This window comes from Protopterus annectens, chromosome 4.part1 (assembly GCF_019279795.1).
Source record: "Protopterus annectens isolate FY-2018-M chromosome 4.part1, PAN1.0, whole genome shotgun sequence".
NCBI classification, from domain to species: Eukaryota; Metazoa; Chordata; order Ceratodontiformes; family Protopteridae; genus Protopterus; species Protopterus annectens.
In genome coordinates this window covers 771,707,163-771,734,723 of record NC_056734.1, presented here as the reverse complement: position 1 = coordinate 771,734,723, position 27,561 = coordinate 771,707,163, and the positions used below count along the sequence as shown (strand labels likewise).

Genomic DNA, 27,561 nt, shown 5'->3' with positions numbered 1-27,561 from the left:
CTCTTTGAGCCTTGGTCGGCGGTGTCAAAGTCAAGTCATTGTGATTGTCCCTGTGGAGCAGTAGAAGTCCCTGCGCCACTTCTCTGATTAGTTGGTTGCCATTGGCGGCCACGGTATTGCCCTCTACCTCGAGCACGCCTGTTTTTTCCCCTTTGGAACTTGTCAGTGTCTGGAAAGGACCAATTCTTCGAAGGCCAATTCCTACTGAACCTTGGTGGCTGAACCTGGAGGAAATCTTTGACTGTTTGTACTGATTTAGCCTTTTCCTCAATTGATTTCAACACACCCTGTGCATTAGCACCAAATAGCTTGTCTTTTTCCAGAGGTGCTTCTAGAAGCTTTACTTTAACATGATCTGGCAATGTCTGTTCTTTCAACCAAGCATGTCTACGTATGACAGCCCCTGTCATAGCTGCCCTACATGAAGCTTCCAATGCATCATAACCACACTGAAGAAAATGATTGCTAACCTGCTGAGTATTATGAACCAAATCCTGCAAGGCCTTTCTATCTAAAGGCTCAGGAGAGGCTAACTTTTCTGCAAATCATCCATCAAGAAATCCTGATACTGAAACATATGAAAAAGACAGTTAAGTGCCCTCATGGCAAGGGTGGATGAGGTATAAACTTTTTTACCCCACCTCTCCAGGGACCTAGATTCCCTGTCTGCGGGCAAAGGATTTTTGGCCGTGGAAGTGGCCACTCCTTTGAGCCCCTGAGAAATAGTTTCTAGATCAACAGAGTGGGCCTTAAAGAGATGTTTATGAGTTTCAGGAACCCTGTAATATCTGTCTGGTTTGACAGGAGCAGGAGGGAGTGAATCAGGAGAAGTACTGGAGTCTGAGAACACATCATCCAATACATCTAATACTGAGGGTATAGCTAAAGGCCTGTGCTGGGGTAACTTAAGGAAAGTCCGAAGCCTTTTCCTGGAGTCGGAAAAATCCTGGCCCTGCCACTGAAAATGCTCTCTCATGGAGTGGAGAATTTCCCCGAAAGAAATATCCTCAGGAGGAGAGGCAGAGGGAATGGATTCATCAGCATCAGAATCCTCGTAGGCCGGGAAGGATTCTTCCTGGGAATCTGAATGGCCTGACTCACCAGAGGCTTCATCTGAGGAGAGGGTATCTGTCTGTTCAACCCTAGGCCTTTTGTCTGAAGGCGGCTGAGAACCTCTGTCTGGATGAGCCTGAGAGCCACTGATTAAAGAAATTAGATCTGCAGCTAAAGTCATGATCTGTTTATCAGAAGTGGGACCCTGTGAAAAAGATTTAGGAGGGTGAGACTTAGCCTGGCTGGCAGCCTTAGCACGTGTGTAGGCCTTGATGGACATAGACACAGGAGGCCTAGCTGCCCCACGTGTTGGAGTAACTTTGTCCACCGGTATGGTGTCAGGCAAATGTTGGGCTTCGGTTTCAGGAGGAAAATCAACAACCGGCACCAGGGTAGCCTCCGGGACCGGCGCGGTAAAGCGGTGTCGTCGGCCTGGAGCGGTTGAATTACCGCCTCCGAAGAGACCGATGCACTCGCGGTAGGCTTTAGCGTGGTGTCGGTGGAAGTCGCGGGCCGCGAATGTCGGTCCCGGTCCTTCCGTTTTTTGGAAAGATGTGCTGTCGGTAGTTCCGACGGCATGATATATGAGTAATTTTCCCCAAAAAAGTCTTCAGCAAATTCTTCCCGGCGCCTAAGTGTGCGCTTATTGAAGCAAGCACAGGCCGAGACGTCGTGGTCTGGGCCGAGGCAGGGAAGGCAGTAAGAATGGAAGTACTTATGAGGTATTTGTTTACCACAAGACAAGCAATTATTAACTTTTCCAGTTTTATCTGACATCGGCTGAGGCAAGAAAAGGTTCCCCAACGGGGTACTTAGCTTTTTGATGACTTTGGATCTGAAAACACAGGAGCTGGCCAACCGGCACTTGCGAACTGCTTCTGCTTCGGGCACCGCGCGGCAAGAAAGACTGGAGAAGATGGCGTCGGCTGATGCTTTTATACCCCAGCCGCTCTGACGTCGGGGAAGAGGCGACATCAGCCGACGCCGGACCCAGACTTTGGAATCCGGCCGACCGAAGTGCTGTCTGAGGCAGGACAACCCATATGTCAGGACTGCAGTTGCATTCTTGAAGGACATCGGAACCGATAAAAAACTTGGAACCGTGCTCAGAACAAAGGGTTCTACCCCCAACCATGCGAATGAGGAAGGGATGGTTCAGATGGAACTGGAACCCAAAGGGGTGGCCTTGAAGCCTCAGTAACAGTCACGGTCGGTGCCAAGGAATGGGTTCTCACCAAGGACATTGGAGCTATGGGCCTGGGAACAGAGGGATCCGAAGGAGGACTATAAGTGGGAGTCCTAGGAGCAGTACACCCAAACCCCGAAGTGGGATGAGTCTTAGGAATGTTTGTTATCCCTCTGGCTGTCAACAGCTGGTCAAGCAGGTTGCACCACATCAAATTCAGAAAGACTCCTGGTGGACCTTGTAACGCTCCTGAAGGGGAGTCAGGCTGGTCCAGAAAAGGGCTATAAGTTTGACCTAAGAACAGGTCCAATGAAGGAGAGTACCGGGTCCGTGGTGTTTGAGTTGTCGGCACCGTAGTTTCTAACTCTGAGACAGGCAATAGAGGAATCAGCGGCCTTCAGAAGAGACACTGTGCCGAGGAGGCACTCTGAGTCGAGGTTATTATCAGTTCCAAAGGGATTGTCGGAACTGCCTTCGGTGCAGTAAAGGGTGAAGTCGGTGCCGAAACTATAGAAGACAGTAAGGTTGAAGCCGTAATCTTCACTGTAGATAGGACTGGTGCCATAGCTGTCGGTGCCAAAAGTGGTGCCGAAGTGGCGCCGACATCGAAGTTTCCATAATATCTATGACACTGGATAAAGAAGCAACTGGAGCTGAGCTTGGAACAAAAGCAACAGTCGTAGTCGGAGCCGATGAAGCAATTTTGTGTTCTGTTGAAGATTTGTAGGCCTTGGTTTTATGGAACTTGTCCTTATCACCAGCCGGTGAAGAGGGATCTGAATGGGGACATTTCTTGTCCTTCACTGGAGGGGTTGAGACCTCTGACACAGAAAGAGCATCTAAGAAAGGTGAGACTAACAGGCCTTTCAAAATCAGTTTATTTTTTCTCTCGTTCAGCATCCACTGACTAAAACTTAAGCAAATCTGGCAAGGAGGTTTCACAGAGAGGCGAGAAACCCCCAGACAATACACACAATCGTCATGCGAGTCACTGTTAGGGAGTTTTCCAATGCAGGAAGTGCAATGTTTAAACCCCGAAGTCCCTTTTTTTCAGACATATTCATACACACGAAACAAACAGATTACCTGTTAAAGAAAGTGAGAAAAGGAAGCAGAAAAAGAAGATACCAACGATGGTATCAAACGATAGCACAAAGGTAGGAGAGGGCATACCGACGATGGTATAAGAAATAACCAATAGGTAGAGCTAGATAGATAAAAGAGGGTAGAAAACGAGTTTAGAAAAGGTTCAAAAATACACAAATATTTATAAAATATGACACTTAGCTGGACAGCTCGGTGAAATGCTGCTATATGGCTGTGCAGCAAACGAGATCCGAGGTAACTGGGAGAACGGCATTGCAGGTAGCAGCTTAGCTCAAGAGTTTTTGGTGTACGCGAGCTTGGTATTAGGCCGACTCGGTTCCGAGGGCTCGGAACCGAACCCATCAGTGATGAATGGGAAGATCAACAACATCAGATTCACTATTTACAGTGATTCCCAATGACTGGGGAGTAGAGAATGTCAGAGCTTTTTTGAATGACAGGAAATGTTTTACTAATGAGAAAGTGAATTTGCTCTGTACATTACTTGAGCTTGTACTTGACAATAACATTTTTGTATTTGAGAATGAATTCTTCTTACAGAAGGCTGGCGTGGCTATGGGCACAGCCTGTGCCAGTAGCTATGCCAACCTTGCATTAGTGCAATGGGAGAAATCCTGTCTGTTACATAACAATGCTTACGAAGAGAACATAGCCTGGTACGTACGTTTTGGGGACGATATGTTTTTGCTTTGGCTTGGCTCGTCAGAACTGTTGAATGAGTTTATCAACTACTTGCATGGCACTACTGGTTTCTTAAAATTTACCTATAAATATTCTGCTGTAGAAGTGGAGTTCTTAGATGTAGATCTGAAAACAAAATTCTACTTAAAGTCAATAAACCTCAACTTCCAACTGGCCAAATGCTTTACTCCTTTACTACCTCCAAACTTTGGAATAACCTTCTAACCTCAATAACCTCCATCTCATACCCTGCTCTCTTTAAAAAATCCCTCAGACAACACCTCTCTACTTGCAGGTTATGCCCATGCCAAAAATAACTCCTCTTCTCACTACTCCCACTCTGTGGCTGCAGGTATGCATTCTTATCAGGTCTGCAGCCATACCTACGACTGTTACTACACTGCCTACACAGATTTAAATGCATGTAAATAATTCTATACGATGTTACGTTTTTTTTCTGCCTCCCAACCAGTAATGTCTATGGCATCTATATGACCAAAAGTAAACGTTAATATCATCGATGGACTACCATAAAACTACAATGGAATTGCTAAAAATACTGTACATAGTGCTACATTTTTGATATTTGTATTTTTTAATATTTGTATTTCTGTAATGCTGACTTTTATGTGGAGCTTTTCTCCCCGGGCCTCCACTGAAAATGGGCTCACCTAGGCCCAGTTGACTTTCCTGGTAAACAAATGCAATAAATAAATAATAATAAATAAATAACGGAGACCTTAATAATATGCATACTACTGTCTACAGAAAACCCACTAGGAAAAACAACTTCCTGCACAAAAATAGCATGCATCCCAAGCATGTCACCCGGATGTTCTAAAAGGGCAGATTTATAGAGTAATGAGATTGCACAATGTTAACACTCAGTTGAGTTTAGCACTTGACTTTCTCAAGCGTGACATTTTAGACAAGAGGCTACAAAGAGGCAGAGACTGACACTCAAATTAATGCTGCATGGGAAGAAAGGGAAGGGAAGTGTAGAGCCTATTTTGGCAACCATACTCCATCTGATGCTCCACAAGCAACTGCAGCTGTAAGAGATACTTTTAGAGTCTCTCTACTTTACTCTAGTGACATCAATAAATATTGTGAGGTCATTAAACAGAATTGGAATATCCTACGCACAATAGATGAACTGAAAGGGACTATAGACAGCACACCACAATTTGCATTTAAAAACAATAAGTCCTTGAAGAAACATTTGTGCTATAAATCACAACTCTGTATCAAAGGGCCTCAGTCTACCAGGTATGGGACTTTTTCCCGTAGATCTTGTTCAGCCTGTAAGTATATACTTACGGGCTCAACCTACATACATCCTCATGTTAATTTTAAAATCGAACTTGATTTTTATTATGACTGCAGAACTCCAAATATTGTTTATTTTGCAAGCTGGCAGGTCTGTTGTGCCTTCTATACAGGCAAAACTAATAGCGCATTGAAGGACAGGATTCTCGAACACTAGAAGGACATTAGGAACCAAAAAGATACAAGTGCCTTAGCACAACACATTGGCTTACTTGGCCCAGAACACACTTTTAAGTTCTTTGTACTTCAGGTTTTGGACATTAGTATTAGAGGGGGTGATACATCTAATAAAACAGAACGGGCTGAACAGAAATGGATCTTGCTCTTGAATGCAGAGAAAAGTACAGTTGTGTACACTTACCATAAATGTAGATGTTCGAGTGTATTCACTGTTGCAGTCATTACATTTGGGTAATCCTGCTGGCAGGCTGCCCTCAGTCGGCCTGAATTCCAAAGTCTTGGAACCTCCGTCGGCTGCTGTCACCCATTCCCTGACGTCAGGTCGTCAGGGGTATAAAAGAAGCAGCCAATGCCATTTTCTTCAGCTTTTCTTGCCCCCAGATGTCAGGTGCCCCCTAACACAGTAGCCAAAATTTACATATATATAAAAATACATACACCAATATAAACTTTACCTTCATCTACAAGCAAATACACAACATAGGTTGTATAAATCAGAGAAGGAAAGAAAAGTTCCAGCAGAAAAAAGGGGGAAGGCGGGTGGGTAACCTGGACTGCAAGTGAATACATTCGAACATCTACATTTATGGTAAGTGTACACAACTGTACTATGCTCTTCATGTTTCACTGTTGCAGTCATTACATTTGGGTAGAGTCTCAAAGCTATGGTTGGGAGGCTGGGGCTAAACAGCATTAGGAGCAGCTATGAGGCCCTGCAGAAAGTACAGTTTTGTACCTACCATGAATGTAGCTGTTCGAGTGTTCACACTGCTGCAGTCAGCACACTTGGATTATCCTGCAGTCAGGCGGTCCCGCAGTCGGCCAGAGTTCCAAAGTCTTGGTCCGGCATCGGTTGCTGTCGCTTCTTCCCTGACGTCAGTGCGCCAGGGGTATATAAGATGCATCCGATGCCATTATAAGATGCATCCGATGCCATTTTCTTCAGTTTTTCTTGCCCCAGATGTCAGGTGCCCCCAAGTGGGTAGGCAATACATATTACTAATCAAAAATATACATATAAAATAAAAACAATACCTTCAGTTACCAGCAAATACACCCCAAAGGTTGTATAGGATAGAAGGGTATAGATAAGTCCAGCTAGTTCAGAGGGGATGGAGGGAGGGTAACCTGGACTGCAGCAGTGTGAACACTCTAACATCTACATTTATGGTAGGTACAAAACTGTACTATGTTCTTTGTGTTACACTGCTGCAGTCATCACACTTGGGTTGAATCCCAAAGCTAAATTTGGGTGGCTGGTCTAAAGAGTTAGGATTGGCTAAGAGTCCCTGCAGAACTGCAGTGGCAAATCCTGCTCTGGATTTAGAGTAAAGAGGCAGGTGGTAATGCTTGGTGAAGGTGTGCACTGAACTCCAAGTTGTAGCCTCCAAAGTTTCCTTGGTAGGTACTCCGCTGAGAAAGGCTGCTGAAGTGGCTGTTGCCCTGGTGGAATGAGGCCTAATGTTATTAGGGACTGATTTTCCATGCTGTGTGTAGCAGTACTGAATACAGTGTCCTATCCATTTGGATATAGTCTGCTTTGAGATAGCCTTGCCTTGTGATCCTGCAGCATATGCTACAAACAGTTGATCACTTTTCCTGAAAGCTTTTGTTTTGTCCAAGTAGAAGCGTAGCTGCCTGTGTATGTCCAAAGAATGCAGAAGTTTCTCCCCTTTATTTTGAGGGTTTGGATAAAAAGTAGGCAAATGGATGCTTTGGTTAAGAGCCACACTAGATACCACCTTTGGCATGAAGGTATGGTTTGTCCTTAAAGATACCCTATCCTGATGAAAAATTATAAAAGGTTCCACTGCCATTAATGCCTGTAGCTCTGAGACTCTTCGTGCTGAAGTTACTGCCAGGAGCAGAGCTGTTTTCCATGATAAAAATTTTAGATTGGCTGTATTGGCCGGCTCAAAAGGTGGTAGGGTCAGTTTTACCAAAAAACAAAATTGAGGTCCCAAGTTGGTGTTGGTGCTCTCCGGGGCAGTCTTATATTTTTAGCCCCACTGAGGTACTGCTTTAGCAAGGGATGAGAGAATAAAGGAGGACCCGTGTTGTAATGTGCAGAAATGGCAGAGGCGTGAATCTTAACTGATGAAAAGGATAGGCCTCTGTCCAGCATCTCAGTTAAGTATTGTAAAATCTGAGGAATGTTTGGAACAAGAGGGTCAAGGCTGTGAGCCTGGTTCCAAGCGCAGAATCTCTTCCATTTTTCTGAGTAAGCTTTCCTGGTGCTAGGCCTCCTGGCCTCCAAAATTTCATCCATAACAGCTTTAGAGAGAGGTGTTGCCTGTTTGACTAAAATATCTGCCATGCAGCCAGGTTTAGGGTTTTGAGGTGACCGTGCAGGATCTGATTGTTTTGTTGAGTCAGAAGGTGTGGAATTTGGGGCAAAATTCATGGTGGGCCCTGAGCGATAGGGTACCAGTGCTGGCGTGGCCAGTCTGAAGCAATCAGGATCATCAGTCGTTTTTCTTGTCTGGCTTTTAGGAGTACCTTTGAAAGGAGAGGCAGTGGCGGGAAGGCATAGACTTTTAGGTTTTTCCAGCTGAACAGAAGAGCATCCACTTTCCATGCTAGTTTGTGATAAGTCCTTGTGCAGAATTTTTGTAGTTGGCAATTCAGAGGGGAGGCAAAAAGATCTATGTCTGGGCATCCCCATTTTTGTGTTATCATGCTGAAGATTTGTGGGTTCAATTTCCATTCGTGAGGGTCCATGATATTTCTGCTTAGGTCGTCTGCCAGAGTATTTTTCTTTCCTGGCAGGAATTGTGCTTGCAGGTGAACTTGGTACGTTAGAGCTGTATTCCACATGGTCATGGCTTGCCTACATGGGGGATAAGAGTGAGTGCCCCCTTGTTTGCTTATGAACCATATTACTGTACTGTGGTGTTGTCTGTCTTTAGTAATAGTTGTCCTGGGTGTAGAAGGTCCTTGAAAGCTGTTAGGGCATTTTGAACAGCCAACATCTCTTTTTGATTGATGTGAAGATGCATCTGGTCTGTGGTCCACTTGCCCTTAATGCATGTTCCTGCCATGTGTGCTCCCCAGGCGTAATCTGAAGCATCTGTTGTTAGAGTTTGCCTGGCTATGGGTTGGGTAAAAGGCTGACCCTTGTTTAGGTGACATGCCTGTGCCCACCATCAAAACTCCTGTTGTAGTCAGGGAATTATTGGAATTACTGCTTCTAGACTGTGAGAATGTTGAGTCCAAACACTTTTTAGGTACCACTGTAATTTCCTCATATGCAGTCTGGCATATGGTATTAGTAGTATGTAGGATGCAGAATTATTCTTGCAGGGAGATAGGACGTTTTTGCCAGTAGTTGAAAATATTGAGTTAGTTGCACTTGTTTGTCTGGCGTGAGGTAAGCCATCTGGGCCGTTGTATTTAAGCTGGCACCCAGGAATGTTATCTGTTGTGAGGGCACTAGTTTTGACTTCTTTTTGTTTACTGTGTACCCTAGAGAAATTAGCAACCTTTTCACAAACGCCAGATGCTGTAGAAGAATGTCCTTTGCCTCTGCTTGAATGAGGCAGTCGTCCAGGTATGGATATATTTGAATTCCTTTTTGTCTGCAAAATGCAATTACTGGTGCCAGGCACTTTGTGAAGACCCTGGGCGCAGTAGATAAGCCAAAGGGCAGTGCAGAGAATTAGTAGTGCATTGTACCAGCTTTGAATCGGAGGTATCTTCTGCAATTTTGTCTGATAGGGACATGCAGGTATGACTCTTCGAGGTCCAGAGTAACAAGCCAAGCCTTCTTGCCCAGCATGGGTAGAAGCTGCTGTAATGTCAACATTTTGAATTTCGGAATATCCAGGTAAATATTCAGAATTGAAAGGTCCAGTATAGGCCTCCAGGCTTTGTCCTTTCTGGGGACCAGGAAGAGTCTTGAGTAAATTCCTTGTCCTTGTTCCTGTTGTGGTACTTTTTGTATAGCTCTCATGTCCATGAGGGCTGAAATTTGTTTTTGTGCCTCTGCCCATTGATTTTGTGACAGGTCTGGCATTCCTTTTAGCTTTGGTAAAGTATGGAAGTGGAATCTGTAACCTTGACACACAATATTCAGGACCCATTTGTCTTGGGTGATTGTTTGCCAGTTTTGAGAAAAAAGTGCTAGTTTTCCCCCTAAGGGGGCTTCCAGAAGGGACGTGCTTGGCGTACGTAAGGGAAAGTCATTGCAACGGTTTCCTGTAAAGTTGACACTTGTCCTCACCTCCTTTTGGGGTAGAGGTGCCCCACTGTCGTCTGTTTGAGCCTTGGGGATGAGATCTGCCTCTTGGGCGTCTGTATCTGCCCCTCTGTGGCCTGTCTGACACTGGAAAGGACCAATTTTTTGATGGCCAATTTCTGCTAAACAGAGGTGGCTGTACCTGTAAGAAAGCCTTGACTGTTTGCATAGATTTAGCTTTATTCTCCATTTTCTTTAACACTCTGCCTTAACACCAAACAAGGTATCATGTTATAAAGGAGCATCCAATAACTTTGCCTTAACATGTTCAGGTAAACTCAGTTATTTTAACCAAGCATGTCTTCGAATAACGGAACCTGTGACTGCGGCTCTACAAGAGGCCTCTAAAGAATCAAAACCACATTGCAGAGTATGTTTTCCCACCTGTTCAACTGCATGCAATAAATCCTGCATTTCTTTACAATCAGGAGCTTCTGCTAGCAAGCATTTTCTGTTTTAACTCAGCCATTAAATATTGTTGGTACTTAAGCATGTGAAACTGGCAATTTAATGCTCTTACTGCTAAAGTTGCAGACGTGTATACTTTCTTCCCCCATCTATCCAAAGCTCTGGAATCTCTGTCAGAGGGTACTGGATTTTTTGCAATGGAAGCCTTAACCCCTTTTGGACCCTGGGAAATAGTTTCTGGATCAGCAGAAGCTTGTTAGAGTCAGGGACTCTAATACCCATCTGGCTTGGCTGGAGCAGGGGGCAAAGAGTCAGGAGATAAGCTGGATTCAGAGAACACATCATCCAAAATGTCTAGTACAGGCGGAACAGCCAGGGGCCTGTGCTGAGGCAATAAGAGGAAATCCATGAGCCTTTTCTTGGATTCTGAGTATTCCTGACTTTCCCAATGGAAATGTTCCCTCATGGTATGTAAAGTTTCCCCAAAAGAGTAATCCTCGGGAGGAGAGGCTGAAGGGATAGATTCCTCAGCATCAGAGTCCTCATTGGAGGGTAAAGATTACCCAAGGTCTGAAGAGGAATCAGAGGAAATTGAAACCTGATCAGAGTTGTCTGTATCCTGCCTAGGCCTTTTCTCAGGAGGGGGATGGGAACCCCTGATTAGAGTAATGAGGTCTTCGGCCATTTTAAGCATCTGTTTCTTAGGCATGGAGGACTGTCCAGGAGAATGCTGTACTTGTTTCTTTGTCTTTAATGGTACCTTTGTCTTGGCTGTTGATTTAATGGTAAGTTGTGAAGGTCTGAAAACACTTTCAGAAGCCGGTGCCTGCTCAGCGGCTCCAGACCCATCTGAGGGATTAGTTTCCGTAGGCCCAATACCTTGAGTTTCCAGAGGCCTAGTTGTCTCCACGTGGGAGTCGGAGGCGGCCTGTGGCTCTGAGGTAGCGGGGGTCAGGGGCTGCGAAAGCGCCTCACTGAGAACCGGCGACTGGCCTAGAAGAGGTTTCATCGTCAGTTTTCGACCTCGGATGCCTGTCTTTATCCTTGGCTTTGTGTTTTTTTGGAATTGCGGTCGCCGGTTGATCCGATGGCATAGTATAATTGAACCTTCGGGCCAAAGTAGAACAAAGCAAAATCAAAACGTCTTTTTATAGTGCGTTTGTTAAATCTAGCACAAAACTGACAACTAGTGACGTCATGATCAGGGCCTAGGCATGGAATACAGTAAGAGTGGAAGTCCTTATGAGGTATTTGCTTCCCACAAGAAATACAATTATTAACTTTTTCTGACATTGGTCTGAGGCAAGAAAAAAGTTTCCCCAATGGGGTACTTAGCTTTATTGAAGACGTCGGATCTGAAATTCAACTTCGAAAATCTCAGGAGTCGGCCGACCGGCACTTGCGAACTGCGTCTGCTTCGGGCACCGCACGGCAAGAAAGACTGAAGAAAATGGCGTCGGATGCATCTTATATACCCCTGGCGCACTGATGTCAGGGAAGAAGTGACAGCAACTGACACCGGACCAAGACTTTGGAACTCTGGCCGACTGCGGGACTGCCTGACGGCAGGATAACTCAAGTGTGATGACTGCAGCAGTGTAACACGAACATCTGCAGTGGCAAAGCCTGCCCTGGATTTAGAGTAGAGTGGCAGATGATAGTGCTTTGTAAACATGTGCACTGAACTCCAAGTAGCAGCCTCTAATATGTCTTTGGTTGGTACTCCCCTGAGAAAGGCTGCTGAAGTGGCTGCAGCTCTGGTTGAATGTGGCCTAATGCCCTTAGGCACTGGCTTGCCATGGTGTAAATAGCAGAAACTAATGCAGTGGCCTATCCACTTTGAAATAGTCTGCTTTGAGATGGCCTTTCCTTGTGATCCTGCAGCATATGCCACTAGTAATTGCTCTGTCTTCCTGAAAACTTTGGTTCTGTCCAAGTAGAATCTAAGCTGTCTGTGTACGTCCAAAGAATGCAGAATTATCTCCCCCTTGTTCTGTGGATTTGGATAAAAAGTTGGCAGATGAATAGTTTGGTTAAGAGCCACACTGGACACCACCTTAGGCATAAATGTTGGGTTTGTCCTCAGACGTTGTCTGGATAAAACATGACAAAAGGTTCCACGGCCATGAGTGCCTGTAGCTCTGAAACCTGTCTTGCAGAAGTTACTGTTAGGAGCAGAGCTGTTTTCCAAGATAAAAAAACTTTATATCAGCAGTAGCAGCTGGCTCAAAAGGAGGCAGGGTGAATTTTTCCAAGACAGAGTTGAGGTCCCATGCAGGAATTGGTGAGGTCCCATGCAGGAATTGGTGATCTCCTTGGAGGCCTTAAGTTTTTGGCTCCTCTGAGGTACTTCTGTAATAAAGGATGAGAAAAGATTGGTGGCTCTGTATTGTAATGAGCCGAAATGGCAGAGGCATGAATTTTAATTGATGAAAAAGATAGGCCTTTGTCCAGTATCTCAGTTAAGTATTGCAAAATCTGAGGAATATTTGGTACCGTTGTATCAATTCCTTGTGCCTGGTTCCAAGCACATAATCTCTTCCATTTTCCAGCATAAGATTTTCTACTACTAGGCCTTCTGGCTTCCAAAATGACATCCATCACAGCTTTACTGAGAGGTGTGTTTTGTATGACTACGTTATCCGCCATGCTGCCAGGTTTAAAGTACTGAGTAGGCTGTGCAGGATCTGATCGTTTTGCTGGGACAGTAGATGAGGTATTTGAGGCAAGGTCCAAGCTGGGCATTGAGACAAGTTCCTTAGGATTGGATACCAGTACTTGGGGGGACCAGTCTGGGACAATCAGTATCATTTTTGGCTTCTCCTGTCTGAACTTTAGTAGTACCTTGGGGAGGAGAGGTAGTGGAGGAAAGGCATATACCGACAGGGTGTCCACTTTCAATGCTTGTCTGTGATAAGTCCTTGTGCAGAATCTTATTAGTTGGTAGTTGTGAGGGGAGGCAAATAGATTTATGTCCGGTCATCCCCATTTCCTTGTTATCATGTTGAAGACTTGTGGATCCAGCTGCCACTCGTGGGGATCCATGAGATTTCTGCTTAGTTTGTCTGCCAGTGTTTTCCTTTCCTGGCAGGAACTGTGCCTGCAGATGTACTTGGAAAGTCAATGCTGTGTCCCACAAAGTCATGGTTAGTCTGCAAAGGGGGTAAGAATGTGTGCCCCCCTGCTTGTTTATATACCACATGACTGTGGTGTTGTCTGTCTTTATCAGTAGTTGTCCCAGATGAAGTATGTCCTTGAAGGTTGTCAGAGCATTTTGAACAGCTAGCATCTCTTTTTGATTAATATGTAGATGCATTTGGTTTGAGGACTATGTGCACTGAATGCATCTTCCTGCCATGTGGGCCCCCCAGGCATAATCTGAAGCATCTGTTGTTAGTGTCCGCCTGTATGGGGGTAATGTGAATGGCTGCCCCTTGTTCTGGTGACAAGCCTTCGCCCACCATTGAAACTCCTGTCGTAGGCAGGGAATGAGAGTAATCATTGTTTCCAGGCTGTGGCAATGTTGAGGCCAAACACTTTTTAGGTACCACTGAAGTTTCCTCATATGCAGTCTTGCATATGGAATTAGTAGGATGCAGGATGCCATGAAGCTCAAAGCCTGCAGAATTTTTCTTGCAGATAACTGGGCCTTTGTTGCCAACATTTTGAAATAAGTAGTCAGTTGCCTTTGTTTGTCTGGTGTGAGATGAGCCATCTGGGCAGGTGTATTTAAGCTTGCACCCAGGAATATTATCTCGAGAGGGTACTAGGTTTGATTTCTTTTCGTTGACTGTGCACCCTAGGCATGTAAGAAGTCTTTTCACAAATGCCAGATGCTGTAGAAGAATGTCCTTGTTCTCTGCTTGAATTAGACAGTCATCCAAGTAAGGATATATTTGTATTCCTCTTTGTCTGCAGAATGCAATTACTGGTGCCAGGCACTTTGTAAAGACCCTGGGCAAAGTAGATAAGCCAAAGGGCAGTGCAGAGAATTGGTAATGCATTGAGCCAGCCTTGACTGCGGTATCTTCTGCATGATTGTCTGATTGGGACATGCAGGTATGCCTCTTTTAGGTCTAAAGTCACAAGCCAAGAATTCTTGCCCAGCATGGGCAGAACATTTTGAATCTTGGTATATCCAGGAATGTGTTCAGAATAGATAGGTCCAGTATTGGTCTCCAGGCCTGGTCTTCTCTGGGTACCAAGAACAGTCGAGTAAAATCCTTGTCCCTGCTCTTGCTCTGGTACTTGCTGAATGGCCCCCATGTCCATGAGGGATGAGACTTATTTTTGCGCCTCTGCTCATTGATTTTTTTGGCAGATCTGGCCAGCCGTTTGCCCTTGGCAAGGTATGGAAATGGAACTTGTAGCCTTGTGACACTGTTTATAACCCACTTGTCCTGGGTTATAATGTGCCAATTTTGAGAAAAAGTGCTAATTTTTCCCCTAAGGGTGCTGCCAGGACATAGCTGCTTGGTGCCGGTGGGGGAAGTCATTGGGACTGTTTCCTGTATGGTTGTGATTTGTCTTTTCCAACTTTGGAGGTAGAAGCACCCCATTGCTTTGGCCTGGGATCTGCCTCTAGGGCATCTGGATCTGCCCCTTTGAGGTCTGTCTGACACAGGAAAGGACCAATTCTTTGTAGGCCAGTGTCTACTAAACCTAGGTGGCTATACTTGTAAAAAAATCTTTGACAGTTTGCATAGATTTAGCTTTGTCCTCCATTTTCTTTAACACCTCTTCTGCCTTAACACCAAAGTATCATGCTGTAAAGGTGCATCTAATAGTTTAACTTTGACGTGATCAGGCAGATTTTGTTCCTTTAGCCAAGCATGCCTCCTAATTACACAACCCGTAACTGCGGCCCTGCAGGAGGCCTCCAAAGAATCAAAACCACATTGCAAAGTATGCTTTTCAACTTGTTCAGCTGCATGCAATAAATCCTGAATTTCCTTGTTTTCTGCACATTCAGAGTTTAACAACATTTTCTTTTTAAGCAATGCCATGACATGTTGCTGATATTTGAGCATATGAAACGGACAGTTTAAGGCCCTTATAGCCAAGGTAGCAGACGTGTAAACCTTTTTTCCCCATCTATCCAGTGCCCTAGAATCCCTGTCAGAGGGGATAGGGTTTTTTGCAGTGGAAGCCTCAACTCATTTGGGACCCTGTGAAATAGTTTCTGGGTCAGCAGCAGGGTTTTTAAAAAGGAATTTATGAGAGTCAGGAACCCTGCAATATCTGTCAGGCTTAACAGGAGCTGGAAGTAAGGAGTCAGGGGTCAGACTGGACTCCGAAAACACATCATCTACAATGTCTAACACAGGTGGAATGGCTAGAGGCCTGTGTTGAGGTAGTAAAAGGAAATACCAGAGCCTCTTTTTAGATTCTGAAAAATCTTGGCTCTCCCAGTGGAAATGCTCCCTCATGGTATGCAAGGTTTCCCCAAAAGAATAGTCCTCTGGAGGGGAAGCTGAAGGTATAGATTCTTCAGCATCAGAATCCTCATCGGGGGGGGGAAGAGAATATTCCTGATCAGAAGAGGAATTAGAAGAAATAGAAACCTGATCTGAAGATTCAAAATCAGTCTCTTGCCTAGGCCTCATCAGGAGGGGGATGGGAAACCCTGATCAAGGTAATCAAGTCTTCGGCCATTTTGAGCATCTGCTTTTTGGGCTTAGAGGCCTGTCCACGTGGCTCTTGAGTTTGTTTCTTTGCTTTAGAAGGTGCTTTAGTCTTTGCCTATGAAGCTGAAGTCGGTTTAATGTAAAGATGTTTAGGTCTGAGTACACCCTCAGAAGTTGGTGCCTGCTCAGCGGCTCCGGACCCATCTGAGGGAATAGTGTCCGAGGCTCCAATACCTTGACTTTCCAGCGGCATAGCCGACTCCACGTGGGAGTCGGTAGCTGCCTGCGACTCTAAAGTAGCGGGCATCAGGGGCTGCGAAAGCGCCTCACTGAGAACCGGCGACTGGCTTAGGAGAAGCTTCATCTGTTTTGGAACTCTGTTTCTCAATCTCTTTTTCTTTGCATTTTTTGTGAACTCTGGTAGTCGGATGGCTATCCGACGACATTTCTGGATAATTAAACCAGCGTCCAAAATAGCTTAAAGCAAAATCATACCGACACTTAATAGTGCGTTGGTTAAATCTAGCACAAAACAGACAACCAGAAACATTGTGATCAGGGCCTAGGCAAGGAATGCAGTAAGAATGAAAGTCCTTACGAGGTATTTGCTTTCCACAAGAAATACAATTATTAACTTTTTCTGACATCGGTCTGGAGCAAGAAAAAAGTTTCCCCAATGGGGTACTTGGCTTTATGGAAGACTTTAGGTCTGAAACTCAAACACGAAAATCTCAGGAGTCGGCCGACCGGCACTTGCGAACTGCTTCTGCTTCGGGCACCGCGTGGCAAGAAAGACTGAAGAAAATAGCGTCAGCTGCTTCTTTTATACCCCTGACGACCTGACATCAGGGAAGGGGTGACGGCAGCCAATGCAGGACCCAAGACTTTGGAATTCAGGCCGACTGAGGGCAACCTGCCAGCAGGATTACTCAAATGTAATGACTGCAACAGTGAAACACGAAGAACATCTGTCGGGTTTAAATAGCATCTCTAGCCTTAAACCATTCTTGAAAACATGCCTGCTTAAACATTGTTATTTTTAAACAAAGATTTTAAACTAAGATTTTATTTGTACTGTTTCCCTTGTATTTATAACAGTTGTACTGATTTTGTGTGTGTGTGTGTGTGTGTGTGTGTGTGTGTGTGTGTGTGTGTATATGTACCTTTTAGTTAATTTATCAGATTTGCATAGGATAGCTTTTTAAACTAATGTCTTTCTACTTGTTTATTAGCCTGAAGAAGCGGTAGTGTTATCGCGAAAGCGCTCACTTTTATCACTTTCTTTTATGTTCAATAAGTAGAGTTTTTGCCTAGCCGTGTTGGTTCGGTACTTTTTTTTACTTAAAGTTTACACAGTTTTCTTGTACCGCACATTTCACCTGTTTCTGTGTATTTTTACTTTTCAAAAACAAAGAAGCTAGAGAGCAACAGCCACTACAAAAAGCTACAAATACGGCCAGAATAATACAAGAACACCTCTATATTAAACGTGAAGCACTTTTCCTCTCGCTATTAGCTGGTGTTCTCTAGCTACTTTGTTTTTGGTTTGTTCGTATTTCTGCTGTTCAGCATTTTTACTTTTTGTGGACACTACCTATTTCCCCTGTCCGCAATCTGACAGGAGAGGGTGCTGCATACTTTGGACGTATATAGGCAACTCAAGGTTTACTTGGATAAGACTAAAGGCCATTAGAAAATCTGATCAGTTATTTGTTTTTCATCCTTCATCTCTGGGACTTGTATCCAAGCAAACAATTTCTTCTTGGATTTCTAAGGCTACTTCCTTGGCTACGCTTCGCATGGCAAGAGCCTTCCTTCTTCAGTTAAGGCTCACTCTACTAGAGCTGTGGCTTCTTCACGTGCTTTATTCAAGTGCTTAGATACCAATTATATACTTCAGACAGCTACCTGGACTTCTGTGCATACCTTTACTAAGCACTACAAGTTGGATAGTATTTCTAGAGCTAGGGCTGATTTTGCTAGTGCGTTCTTCAAGGCTTTTCCAGCGGGTTCTTCTGCACCTTCCCTCTCTCAAGTTTCCATTTGAGCTTTGGCTTACTCCCATATGGTAATGAATACTGCAACAGTGAACACAAGGACATAGTACAGTTGTGTAAAATCTTACCGTAACAGTAGATGGCCCTTGCCTTCACTGCTGCAGTATTCTCTCCCTCCCTCCCCTAGTCTATGCCTTCTTGGATGTACAGTATATCTCTTGGGTTTCTTGGACTCTGTTCCTACTGGGGCATTTAGTTCTGATGATGGTAGGCCTGAACATCGCTTTATGCCCTACACGCAAGCAGCGTTTGGGTGACGTTCTGCACATCTTGTAAAAGCAACAAGTGGTCTTTGCTAGACTGGCCGGACATTCAGGGCTCCACGGCAGGGAACCCCATCTGTTAAGAATACTGCAGCAGTGAAGGCAAGGATATCTACCATTCCAGCAAGATTTTACACAACTGTACTTTCCTCCTTGCTTGATGAAACAAACTACAGACGAGGTCTGTCTGGATGGATATCACTCCCAGAAAGAGAATGTCCTGGAAAGCCTACGTTCTCCATAATGTTAACAGAAGACTTGCCTGGGAAGGAAACCATATATGCCCTACCACCCTAGCTGGGAAGAGTCTGTTGTCACTAGGGCTTGGGAAGGAGGTAGAACAAATGGACAACCTTGTAAGACCTTCAGGGACTTGAGCCACCATCATGTTTGTGCTCTGCATATGTTCTTGAAAAGTATTTGGAAGTTCATGGGTTGATGTCTGACATACCATTGGACTGAAAATGTGTCCAATAAAGAACTCTTATGAGATATCTTGCAAAAGGGACCAGGTTACTGGAGGCAGCCACAGATCATAGGAGGCAAAGAATAAGCCTTGCTGATGGCTTCTGACAGGAAGAACTTCTAAGGCTTGTTGTGGCAATCCTGTCCTCTGGTGGACTTGCTATTTGGCACTTCATATCCAGGTGTGCTCCAATACATTCTACTCTCTAAAAAGGGAGAAACTTGGACTTCACCATGACATCTAGCTCATCACCATGATGCAAAACTGGAGCAAGAAGTCCCTGGCATGAGAACACTCTGAACCTCTGCAGTCTGAAATGAGCTGTGACTACTGCCACAGACTTCGTGAACACCCATAGGGACTGCTGAGAGACCAAAGGGCAGGCTTCTGAAATGGAAAGGACAGTCTCCCACCCAGAAGCGAAGAAAACTGGAGTGCCTATCCTTTATGTAGTAGTAGGCAACATGAAGTTCTATCACACACCTCCATTTGCCCATTATTGAGAAAGGATGATTGAACCATATTGTAACTATCCAGAACTTTGACATATTGATTTAGATGGCAGAGGTCCGAAACTGACCTGAGGTTCCAGTTCTTCTTTGGCACCAAAGAGAATCTTGGGTAAGTCTCAGATCCATGTTCGTCTGGTGGGACCCCCTGATTGTCTAGCAATTTTTTTTTTTTTTTTTTTTACTGTAGAACTGCTGCTTTTCTTTGGGAGGGTGGAAAATTGAGGAATTTTCTTGAAGGCAAGGAACAAAAAAGAAAGGGAATGGAGTAGCTTCTGGTTATGTTCGTCTGCACCCACGTCTTGTATGATGGACATCCAGGCCTAGGGATGCAAGATACAAGTGCCTCCTGACTACATCTGGAGTGCAGAAGTTGGGCAATCTTTTATGACAACTGGTAAGGCCTCTCAGAGAAAGAACCCTGGAAGCCCTGACTTTACGGTCCACCTCTGCTCCAGGGGCAAGAATATGTCAAAGTTCTGATAAGGAAATCAAAAAGAAGAGTCAGTGAGAACGCTTGAGATTTACAGAACCACAGTTTCTTCCCTCCCCTCTGGCTGCTACAGACAAATCTCTTGGTGGGGGGGGTTCAAGAACTGTTTTCCTCCGACACAAAAGGTTTTCCTAGTTATGCCCACTTCTACAGAACATCTCTAACTTTAGAGAAGTTAGAACCTTTCATAAGGGAAATTAAAGCACGCCGTGAAGTGCTCCAGGAAGTTGCACAAGACCATCAAAGCATGTCTAGGAACAGTAATGCCAGTGCCAGCCTCTAACAAAGTACCATCAGTCTTGTTAGAAGTGATCTCAGACACATTCGAAAGGGACTGGAGAGTGGCCAACTGAGAGGTCACAGTTTTGTCCTCTCTCTGGGTTCATTTCTGCAGAGCTTTGGAGAGCTTCTTTCTCAAATCTCAGTGGAAAATGTGTCCCATCTGTCAAGTAGTTCAGCATCCTCAGCGCGAAAGTTGCTGAAGCATAAATCACTTCCCAAACCTCTCCAGCACCCTGAACTCTTATGGAGTGGAAAGAAGAACTTTCTTCAGCAAGTTCTTTTGTGTCTGCCACAGCCACCGCCATGGAATCAACAGGGGAACCCTTGCTCGAACATTGGCAGTCTCTGGGAGATTGCAAGAATTTTTCTGACTTGCAAGGGTACAGGTTCAGATGCATCCTTTTCCTTCCATGCCTGCTTCGAGATGAGGTTGACCACCTCATCCACAGAAGGGACCACCCAAGTAGCAAATGGGATGGTCCCAAAAGCCTCAAAGATAGATTCCTCCTTGTAAGACTTGGAGGACCACCCTCCTTTCTATCTTAACAATTCGCAAAACTCTCTGAATGACTCTTCAAGGGGAATTTGTGGGACTCCCTCCACTTCAAAGTCACTGCCTTTGGTTAAAGGTGCCAGGGGGGGAAGGATGCACATACTTCCTCTTGCACATATGCTTCCAAGGAACTTCTACAGTGGGATGCTCCACAGAAGACTCTGGAGAGGAAAGACCGACCTGAAGATGGACTGTCTCAAGGCTAAGTGGGATTGGGTGCCATGACAGGATAGGATGAGCAGGATCAGGACCCAAGGGCATCTTATGAGAGATGGATGGACCAGTGTGTGGAAAAAGTCAGTTCACCAGAAAGGGAGAACACTCTCAAACACTTTTAATGTCAAAGCCCAGGAAGGACCCGAGACCACTCAGGACAGAGCTGGAGATTCCACTCCAAACTGATCTGGGTATCTGGCCCAGCCAAGCTTTGAAGCAGACACAGGGCTATCTAGTGTTGAGAAAGGATGGCTCCAAAATCTTTGGAGTCAATCCCATCCCCAGGACTCAGCACAGACTATTCACCCCTGAGAAACCGTTGGATCAGGGCTACTCAGAACCACACTAATCAGAGACGCTGCCAGAGAAGACGACTACTACAACCAAGTCTTCGGATCAGACAGACCGACCTTGGGTAAAATTCAGGTCTACAGCCCCGAACCAGGAAGGTGGATCATTTTATCCACGTCAGCTTCAAGTGACTCCTAGTAGACGGTACTGATCAGAAGGATGAGATTGCAGATGGAGTCTGGAGGAAAATCTGTGAAAGGTCCTTTCAGTGAAAAAGGCTCCAGACAGAACCTAGGCTCCAGTAATGGAAGAGTATCGGATCCCACAACTATCTGTTCTGAAGACTTTGGGGGTTTGAGCTGGAGCTGAAGACAAAGAATGGTCCAGAGACAGCTTCCTGGACACTCTGGGTTTCTCTTTTGGACTTTCACCAACTCTTCTCCCCCTTGTCAGTCAGATGGCTTTTTGACAGATGTGGGAGCTCCAGTAGCAGAAGGGTGTGGGAGGGATGAATTTCCTCCAGGGGCAGGGAGAAGTCTCTTCAAAATGAGCTTGTTCCTATGCTCTACTATGGCCAATGGACCAAAAGCAGTGTAGATGGAGCAATATTTGTCTAGACTGGCAGCTCGAAGACAATTACACACATTTAGTGTGTGAACCTGAACAATTTTTCAAGCCAGGATTGTCGACCATCCTGCAAAAATACCAGCAGACAGCAAATACTATAAACATCTACCAAGCAGCACACACATACTTAAATAATAAAACCAAAAACAGAAAAACTTATGTTAACAACCCTCATCACCAATGCCTAAAGCAACACTACTAACATTAAAGGCTGAGAAGCAGGGCCACAGGCATGACTGAGACTGATGGCAACTACTAAAAGTCAAATCTGTAACGTGATAAACTTGGTAAGGAGAGCCCACTAAATGATTTCTGAAGCAAGCAATAGGATTTAGACTGCAGACAGGGTTTGGAGAAAAAAAAAAAAAAAAAACGGGCAGCTCATCTGACTGAAGCCTGTAATTGGGGCTCACCAGAAGTTTGTTTTCTCTTTCATTTTATTTTTCATTGACCTCATATTTAGACACCATGTACAAGACGAAAAGCTTTTTCCAAAGCTTATCACCCTGATAACATGTGACTGAGTTTCTAACACTGGAAAGACTGCTCCAAATTCTCTTGACTGACCTGCTACACATCCCTCCTGGCAGCTCTCTGGTGATGCTTTCCTTGTAGACATTGGTCTTTCTCTGTTAAGCTTCAACTTTCTTTCACAGTCCTTTCCTCCATAGGCACAGAGGAATCGTCTTTCACATGTTCTCTTCTTTTCAAAGAGGATGAGAAGTCTCAGTTTGCTTCTTTCAATTAATATCCATCTGATCTCATCTTATTTAAAAAAAAATATGTGAACTGTACTTCTTAGAAACACCTTGCTTGGGACAGTAAACCTTTCTGATCATTCACTGTACAGGCCTCTTACTAAAGTGCCAACATTTCAAGCTGTGATCATCATCAGTTTCCTAACTCAGGAAAGAGCATGAAAAAAGTGACTGCTAATCACAAGTAGCAGCCTGAAGCTCAGAGGAGGAAGTAGTATGTCCCACACAGTAAGCTTCCATCATGTGCAGCTCTCTTCTAGTGGAAGCTATAACCGTCACACACAATCCATACAGAGTTGATGAACCTTTCAATTTTAAGCTAGACAAAACAAATACACCAACTCATTGTAAGAATTATATGCAGAAAGTTGCAGCAGTGAGTCCAGTGACTAAAGTGGCAAATAATAGTGCTTCACATGAAATTCTCCTTATCTGTTTGTTTGTGTCTTTTGGCTTTTCCCGGTTAGGGGTCGCCACAGCAGAACTCCGGTCCGCTAATGATTGGCAGTAGATTTTTACGTGCTGGCTTGCAGGCCCTAACGCACAACCTTCAACAAAGGAACGCCCATTCACACGTCACCACACAGAAGACGCTCTGAGAATCGAACGTGCAACGTCTAACTGTGAGGCGACAACGCTACCGCAGCATCACCAAATTCTCCTGATCTATTGTGGCAAATTAGAAATTTCTGTCTGCTAGCAAAGGCATCATTATGATATCTCCAAGACCCTTTTAAAAGTTACATTTTTTTTACTTGCTTAATTATCTGTTAACGGTTTATGTCAAACCTTTTTGGTTTGCTGCTTCAGTTTATTCACAAGATGAGCCTCAAGTCCAACGCTCATTCCGTGGTTTCCTTACTAAAACCTTAGACGACATTCACAATTTTCAAAATCATAGCTGGACTCTTAAAGAATACAAACCCTGAATATCACTTGGTGCTACCTACATACCAATTGATAATGTCATAGTTGCAGTCTGATTTTGCTAATGGAATCACCATTGCAAACTCAGCTCAAAAATGTAGACATTTTGTCTTGTAGAAAAACTGTCTAGGAATATTCCCAATTAGTGAAAAAAAAGTGATTCTACACAACTATAACGAACATGGAGCAAATGAACAAACTTGCTTGAGATCAAACAGTGGCATGGCTAAAACAAAAACAAAGAAAACTACTGTATTAAGTACGACCATGACACTGTCTTCGTGCCACAGGGTGAAGGACCTGTTAGGAAGGGTGAAAAGTCTAAAAGGATAGACTGTGGAAAGTGGAGAGAGTACCTGTTCTACTACAAGGATTTTCATTGTAGACTGATTATGCAATTTCAAAGTCCTATTATAGCTGTTGTAAAACAAATGGAATGTACAAACTTAAAATGTGTGCAACTGTAGCCAGACATAAAAACATTGACATTGTTGGCATGGTGTCAATGTACCACCGTCTGGAACTTTCCCATCGGCTCTCTTTCCAACGAACTACCTCATCCCCTACCATGATGCCCCATAGCTCTGTCATCAGCTTCCTGTTGGGCTGTGAAGATGAATACTTGATGCTGGTTGCACTCTAGGGCATAATGGGGTCAAAGTTTACTATCCAACAGTGTCACATTCTAAGTGAACTGGACATACAACTTATGATCGGTAAGGTGGAAGGAAACCAAGAATTTTCCATCTAAACAAGTTAGGATATGTTAAGACTGGAGGGGCACATACTCTCCATACAGATACAAGTGGGTTCCTAACTAACCTAAACAATGTAAATCAGTATTAGGTTTGCCAAATAAACAAATTTGGGGTTCTACACACAAACCTAGACAATGTCACAGCTTAGCTTGTGGAGAAATGTCCCTACCTTGTAGTGTAAAGGTAGCAACTATGCTAGTACTGCAGTGTCATGTTTGCCCAGTAAGTAAGGCTTTATTCCTGTTCAGTGACAGACAGTCTTGCATAGGAAGAGAAATCTGGCACTGGACCTTCACAACACATCAGCAAAACTAAGTCCACTCTACCAGTCCCAGATGAATGCTCTGGAGTCAAACAATCAAATTATAAATGTCACACACCCAGCTAACATCAAAGCCATACAACACAATTAAGGAAAAAAATCAGAAGTTAACAGTTTACACTACCTTACCTTTCTCATGGCATATGATGGAAGCTTCTCTCTGAATTTCTAAAAAGAAAATGAAAAAATAAAGACATGAAGACCTTCAAGGGATAACAGTTTACTGAACTAATTTTCTGTACATGTTTCTCAGGCCTTTCATAATTAGAGTTATATGAAGACTTCAAAGAAAAACAGTGTATAAAGGAAAAACTTAAGCATACCACATGGAAAGCAAAAGACTAAAGCAATTACACAGCTGCAAAGACAGCTTCTATTAAGACTTTTAGAACAGCAAACAGTTTAATTAAGCTATTTTAAATTCAGATTAATGCAAACTCTCTTACTGAAGTGCATTAACTTGCATGCCAAAGCACTGCACCTGGATCAGGGCAGTTGCCTCTCCTATTCCCCTCATTCCCGGGGGGAGGGGGTCACAATCTTCTGTCTCACATATCTTGGTGCCTGCCAAGATTAGTAACTCATTCCTCCATCCTCTCTGCAGAAGTATTTCAGAAGATTTGCACTGAATTATGTTCCTGTAAATCAGCAAGTTACGCATATTCCTATCCATCCAGTCCTGCCCAATAACAACACATTCACAGTAATGCAATATATACACATTACAGCTTCTTTCTTGTGTTTTCCTTCCTAAGGAAGAGACGAAAGACTCCCATTCACTTGATTTTCTCCATTCTTATAACCATCCCAGTTGCTTTTTTCAGCTTCATCTGACAAATAAGTTCTCTTTCTCCCTTCAGAGTTTCCAGAATTGTATGCAGTACTTGTATGCAGTATTCCAGCCATGTTCTCACATGGGATCATAAATTCCCTATCCCTGGATGACAGGACCCTGTATGTATAACGTAACATATGGTGCCCTTACTGCCACCACCCACTGCCACCTCACCCTGACTCCTGATAGTTCATGTTTGCTGAAACAAGCAATCTTCCTCCTAATTTTGGGGATTTTTAAAGGATAAACCTCAAAGTGCATACTGCGCCCATGGATAGCTGTTTTGCAGATGCTTCATCATTCACATGGAAAATATAAACAGCAGCTTCCTCCTCTCAAATATATGCCTCCAGCCTCTCCAGGCCCCCCATCAGGCTTTCATTCCTCATCAGACAGTACATTCCAACTCTAATGTCATCTGCAGTGAGACTGAACAGTTGCTCATGCCTTCTGTGAGGCAAAGCACGTTAAAAGGGCTGGTCTAGATATGATCCTTATAGGACAGGACTTGTCCTGCTTTTCTCCCACTGAACCCCCCCCCCCCAGTCACTTTCTGCTCCCTATCCTCCAGCTACTTTTCTATCCATTTGCACTTTATCTTTGACTCAGTGTCGCACTGCAGGCTTCTTACAAAAATTAAGCCATAGGAATAAAAGTTTTAGTCAAAGTCCAAACAAATTACTTGAGTGCTCCCACTCTACACATCTTTTTACTGCAATCCAGTGCATCTTTCTGGTGGCTTTCCTTGGGGGTCCTTCCACTAGCCTGATGTATTGAGTAGTGTGTGTGTTTTGGAGGGCATACAAGATAAGATACATCTCCCTCACTCCCCCCTCCCCCAAACAAAAAACACAATTGTGAATAAAGTTTTGTGGCACTTTCTAAAATTAGAAATACCCATCCCATGGGTCCTAAGAATAGCCCTTCTAAGCAGATATCTAGGATTAAGTCCCACCAAGCAAAAGCTGTCCAACATGGGGTTCTCCACTGGTTAAATACTGGAAATGTGCAGATCAGCTGTTGTGGACCCCTTGGGAATTAGAGGTTCATTAGTATCAACAGTATTATTCACAAGGCAAGGGAAAGTATTAGAAGTGAACTAAAACTATTTTACAGGTGATTTTAATATCCTAGTATACAAATCAGCCTGGTTTCATGAGAAAAACAGCGCCAACTCAGCCTGATTGAGTTCGTTGAAAAGCTTACCAAGGCTACAGATAAAGGACATCCTATCCTAACTGCCCATATAGACCTTGCCATGGTTTCCAACATCATCTCTATGTAGGGATTATTGGCAAACTCTTCAAACTCAGTATTAACCCCCATGTAGGTTGCTGGATAGGTAACAGTCCAGCTAACAGAAACAATACTGCTAAATTTATTCTAGGCAAAAAATGACACCAGTAGAGCCCCATGGAGCTCTGTCTTGGACATCCCTTGTTTAATACATACTTTCTATAACATTATATCAGAAAACTATGCAAAGTTTGCAGACGTTTGCAAAATGGGGAGGGGGAATTCAGTTATCAAATCCTACTATGATGCTTACTCTCCAAAAAAGGCTATACTAAAATAAAAGTAAGCCAATTATAAACATGTCAAGCAGTGTCAAGAAATCCAGCATTGCTTTCTCAGAAAATCTAATGTCTCCACATATCATACATGTAATATTCCACTTAAGCCTGACAATGATCAAGGATCAGAGTTACCTACACAGATTAACTTCTTTAACCACAAAGTCTCTATCATAGTTAGAAAAACTTCTCCCTTGCACAACATCAACCCAAGTCCAAAGATATATTACAACTTTTATCCTCCCTTACTATGGATATCACTAAATATAATCCCCTCTTCAGCATATAATCACACTAAGGTTTCTCAAACCAATTTAGATGCTTAATGTTCCCTCACCCAAAAAAGAAGATCTCAGAGCTTACCTGTTCCAATAGACTAAAGCCCTATCTCAACTCAGCGTCATGCAAACTTCTGAAGTGCAACATCTCCTTAACTTTCTTTGCTACGAATGACCCAGCACTCTCTGAATTCCTTCACCTTAATAGAACCAGTGGTAAAGAGCTCTCTAGAGACCTATACATATATTGACAAATCAGGAATGAAACAATCAATCACATAACCATACAATATACAAGGAGGCAATTAACATTTTTCCAATATCCACCCTAGGCCTTGCCTATATTTTCAAGGAGGGACAGTCTTGTCACACCAGGGTGACTTTATTAATGTACATCTAATTATCTATCTCCCTTTTAAATGGAGACACTGAATCACATGGAGAAGAAGTTTGTACCAGAGAAGGGGGATGTGCTGTGTGACAAATCCACTGCCGTTTTTGTTTAAGTAGACTTAGGTCTTTGTACAGCTGTTTGATTTGAGAA

The 27,561-nt window shown here is 43.9% G+C and overlaps 1 protein-coding gene across 1 annotated transcript in view; it reads right to left on the bottom strand.

Annotated features, from left to right (window-relative positions):
• The window catches only part of DHX36 (DEAH-box helicase 36), a gene marked incomplete in the record, with an annotated part of 1,900,459 nt that overhangs the window by 1,725,499 nt on the left and 147,399 nt on the right, over positions 1 to 27,561 (bottom strand). Inside the window, 1 exon segment of the mRNA XM_044070516.1 lies at positions 24,460 to 24,498. Within this exon segment, the coding sequence (XP_043926451.1) occupies positions 24,460 to 24,498 (39 nt within the window).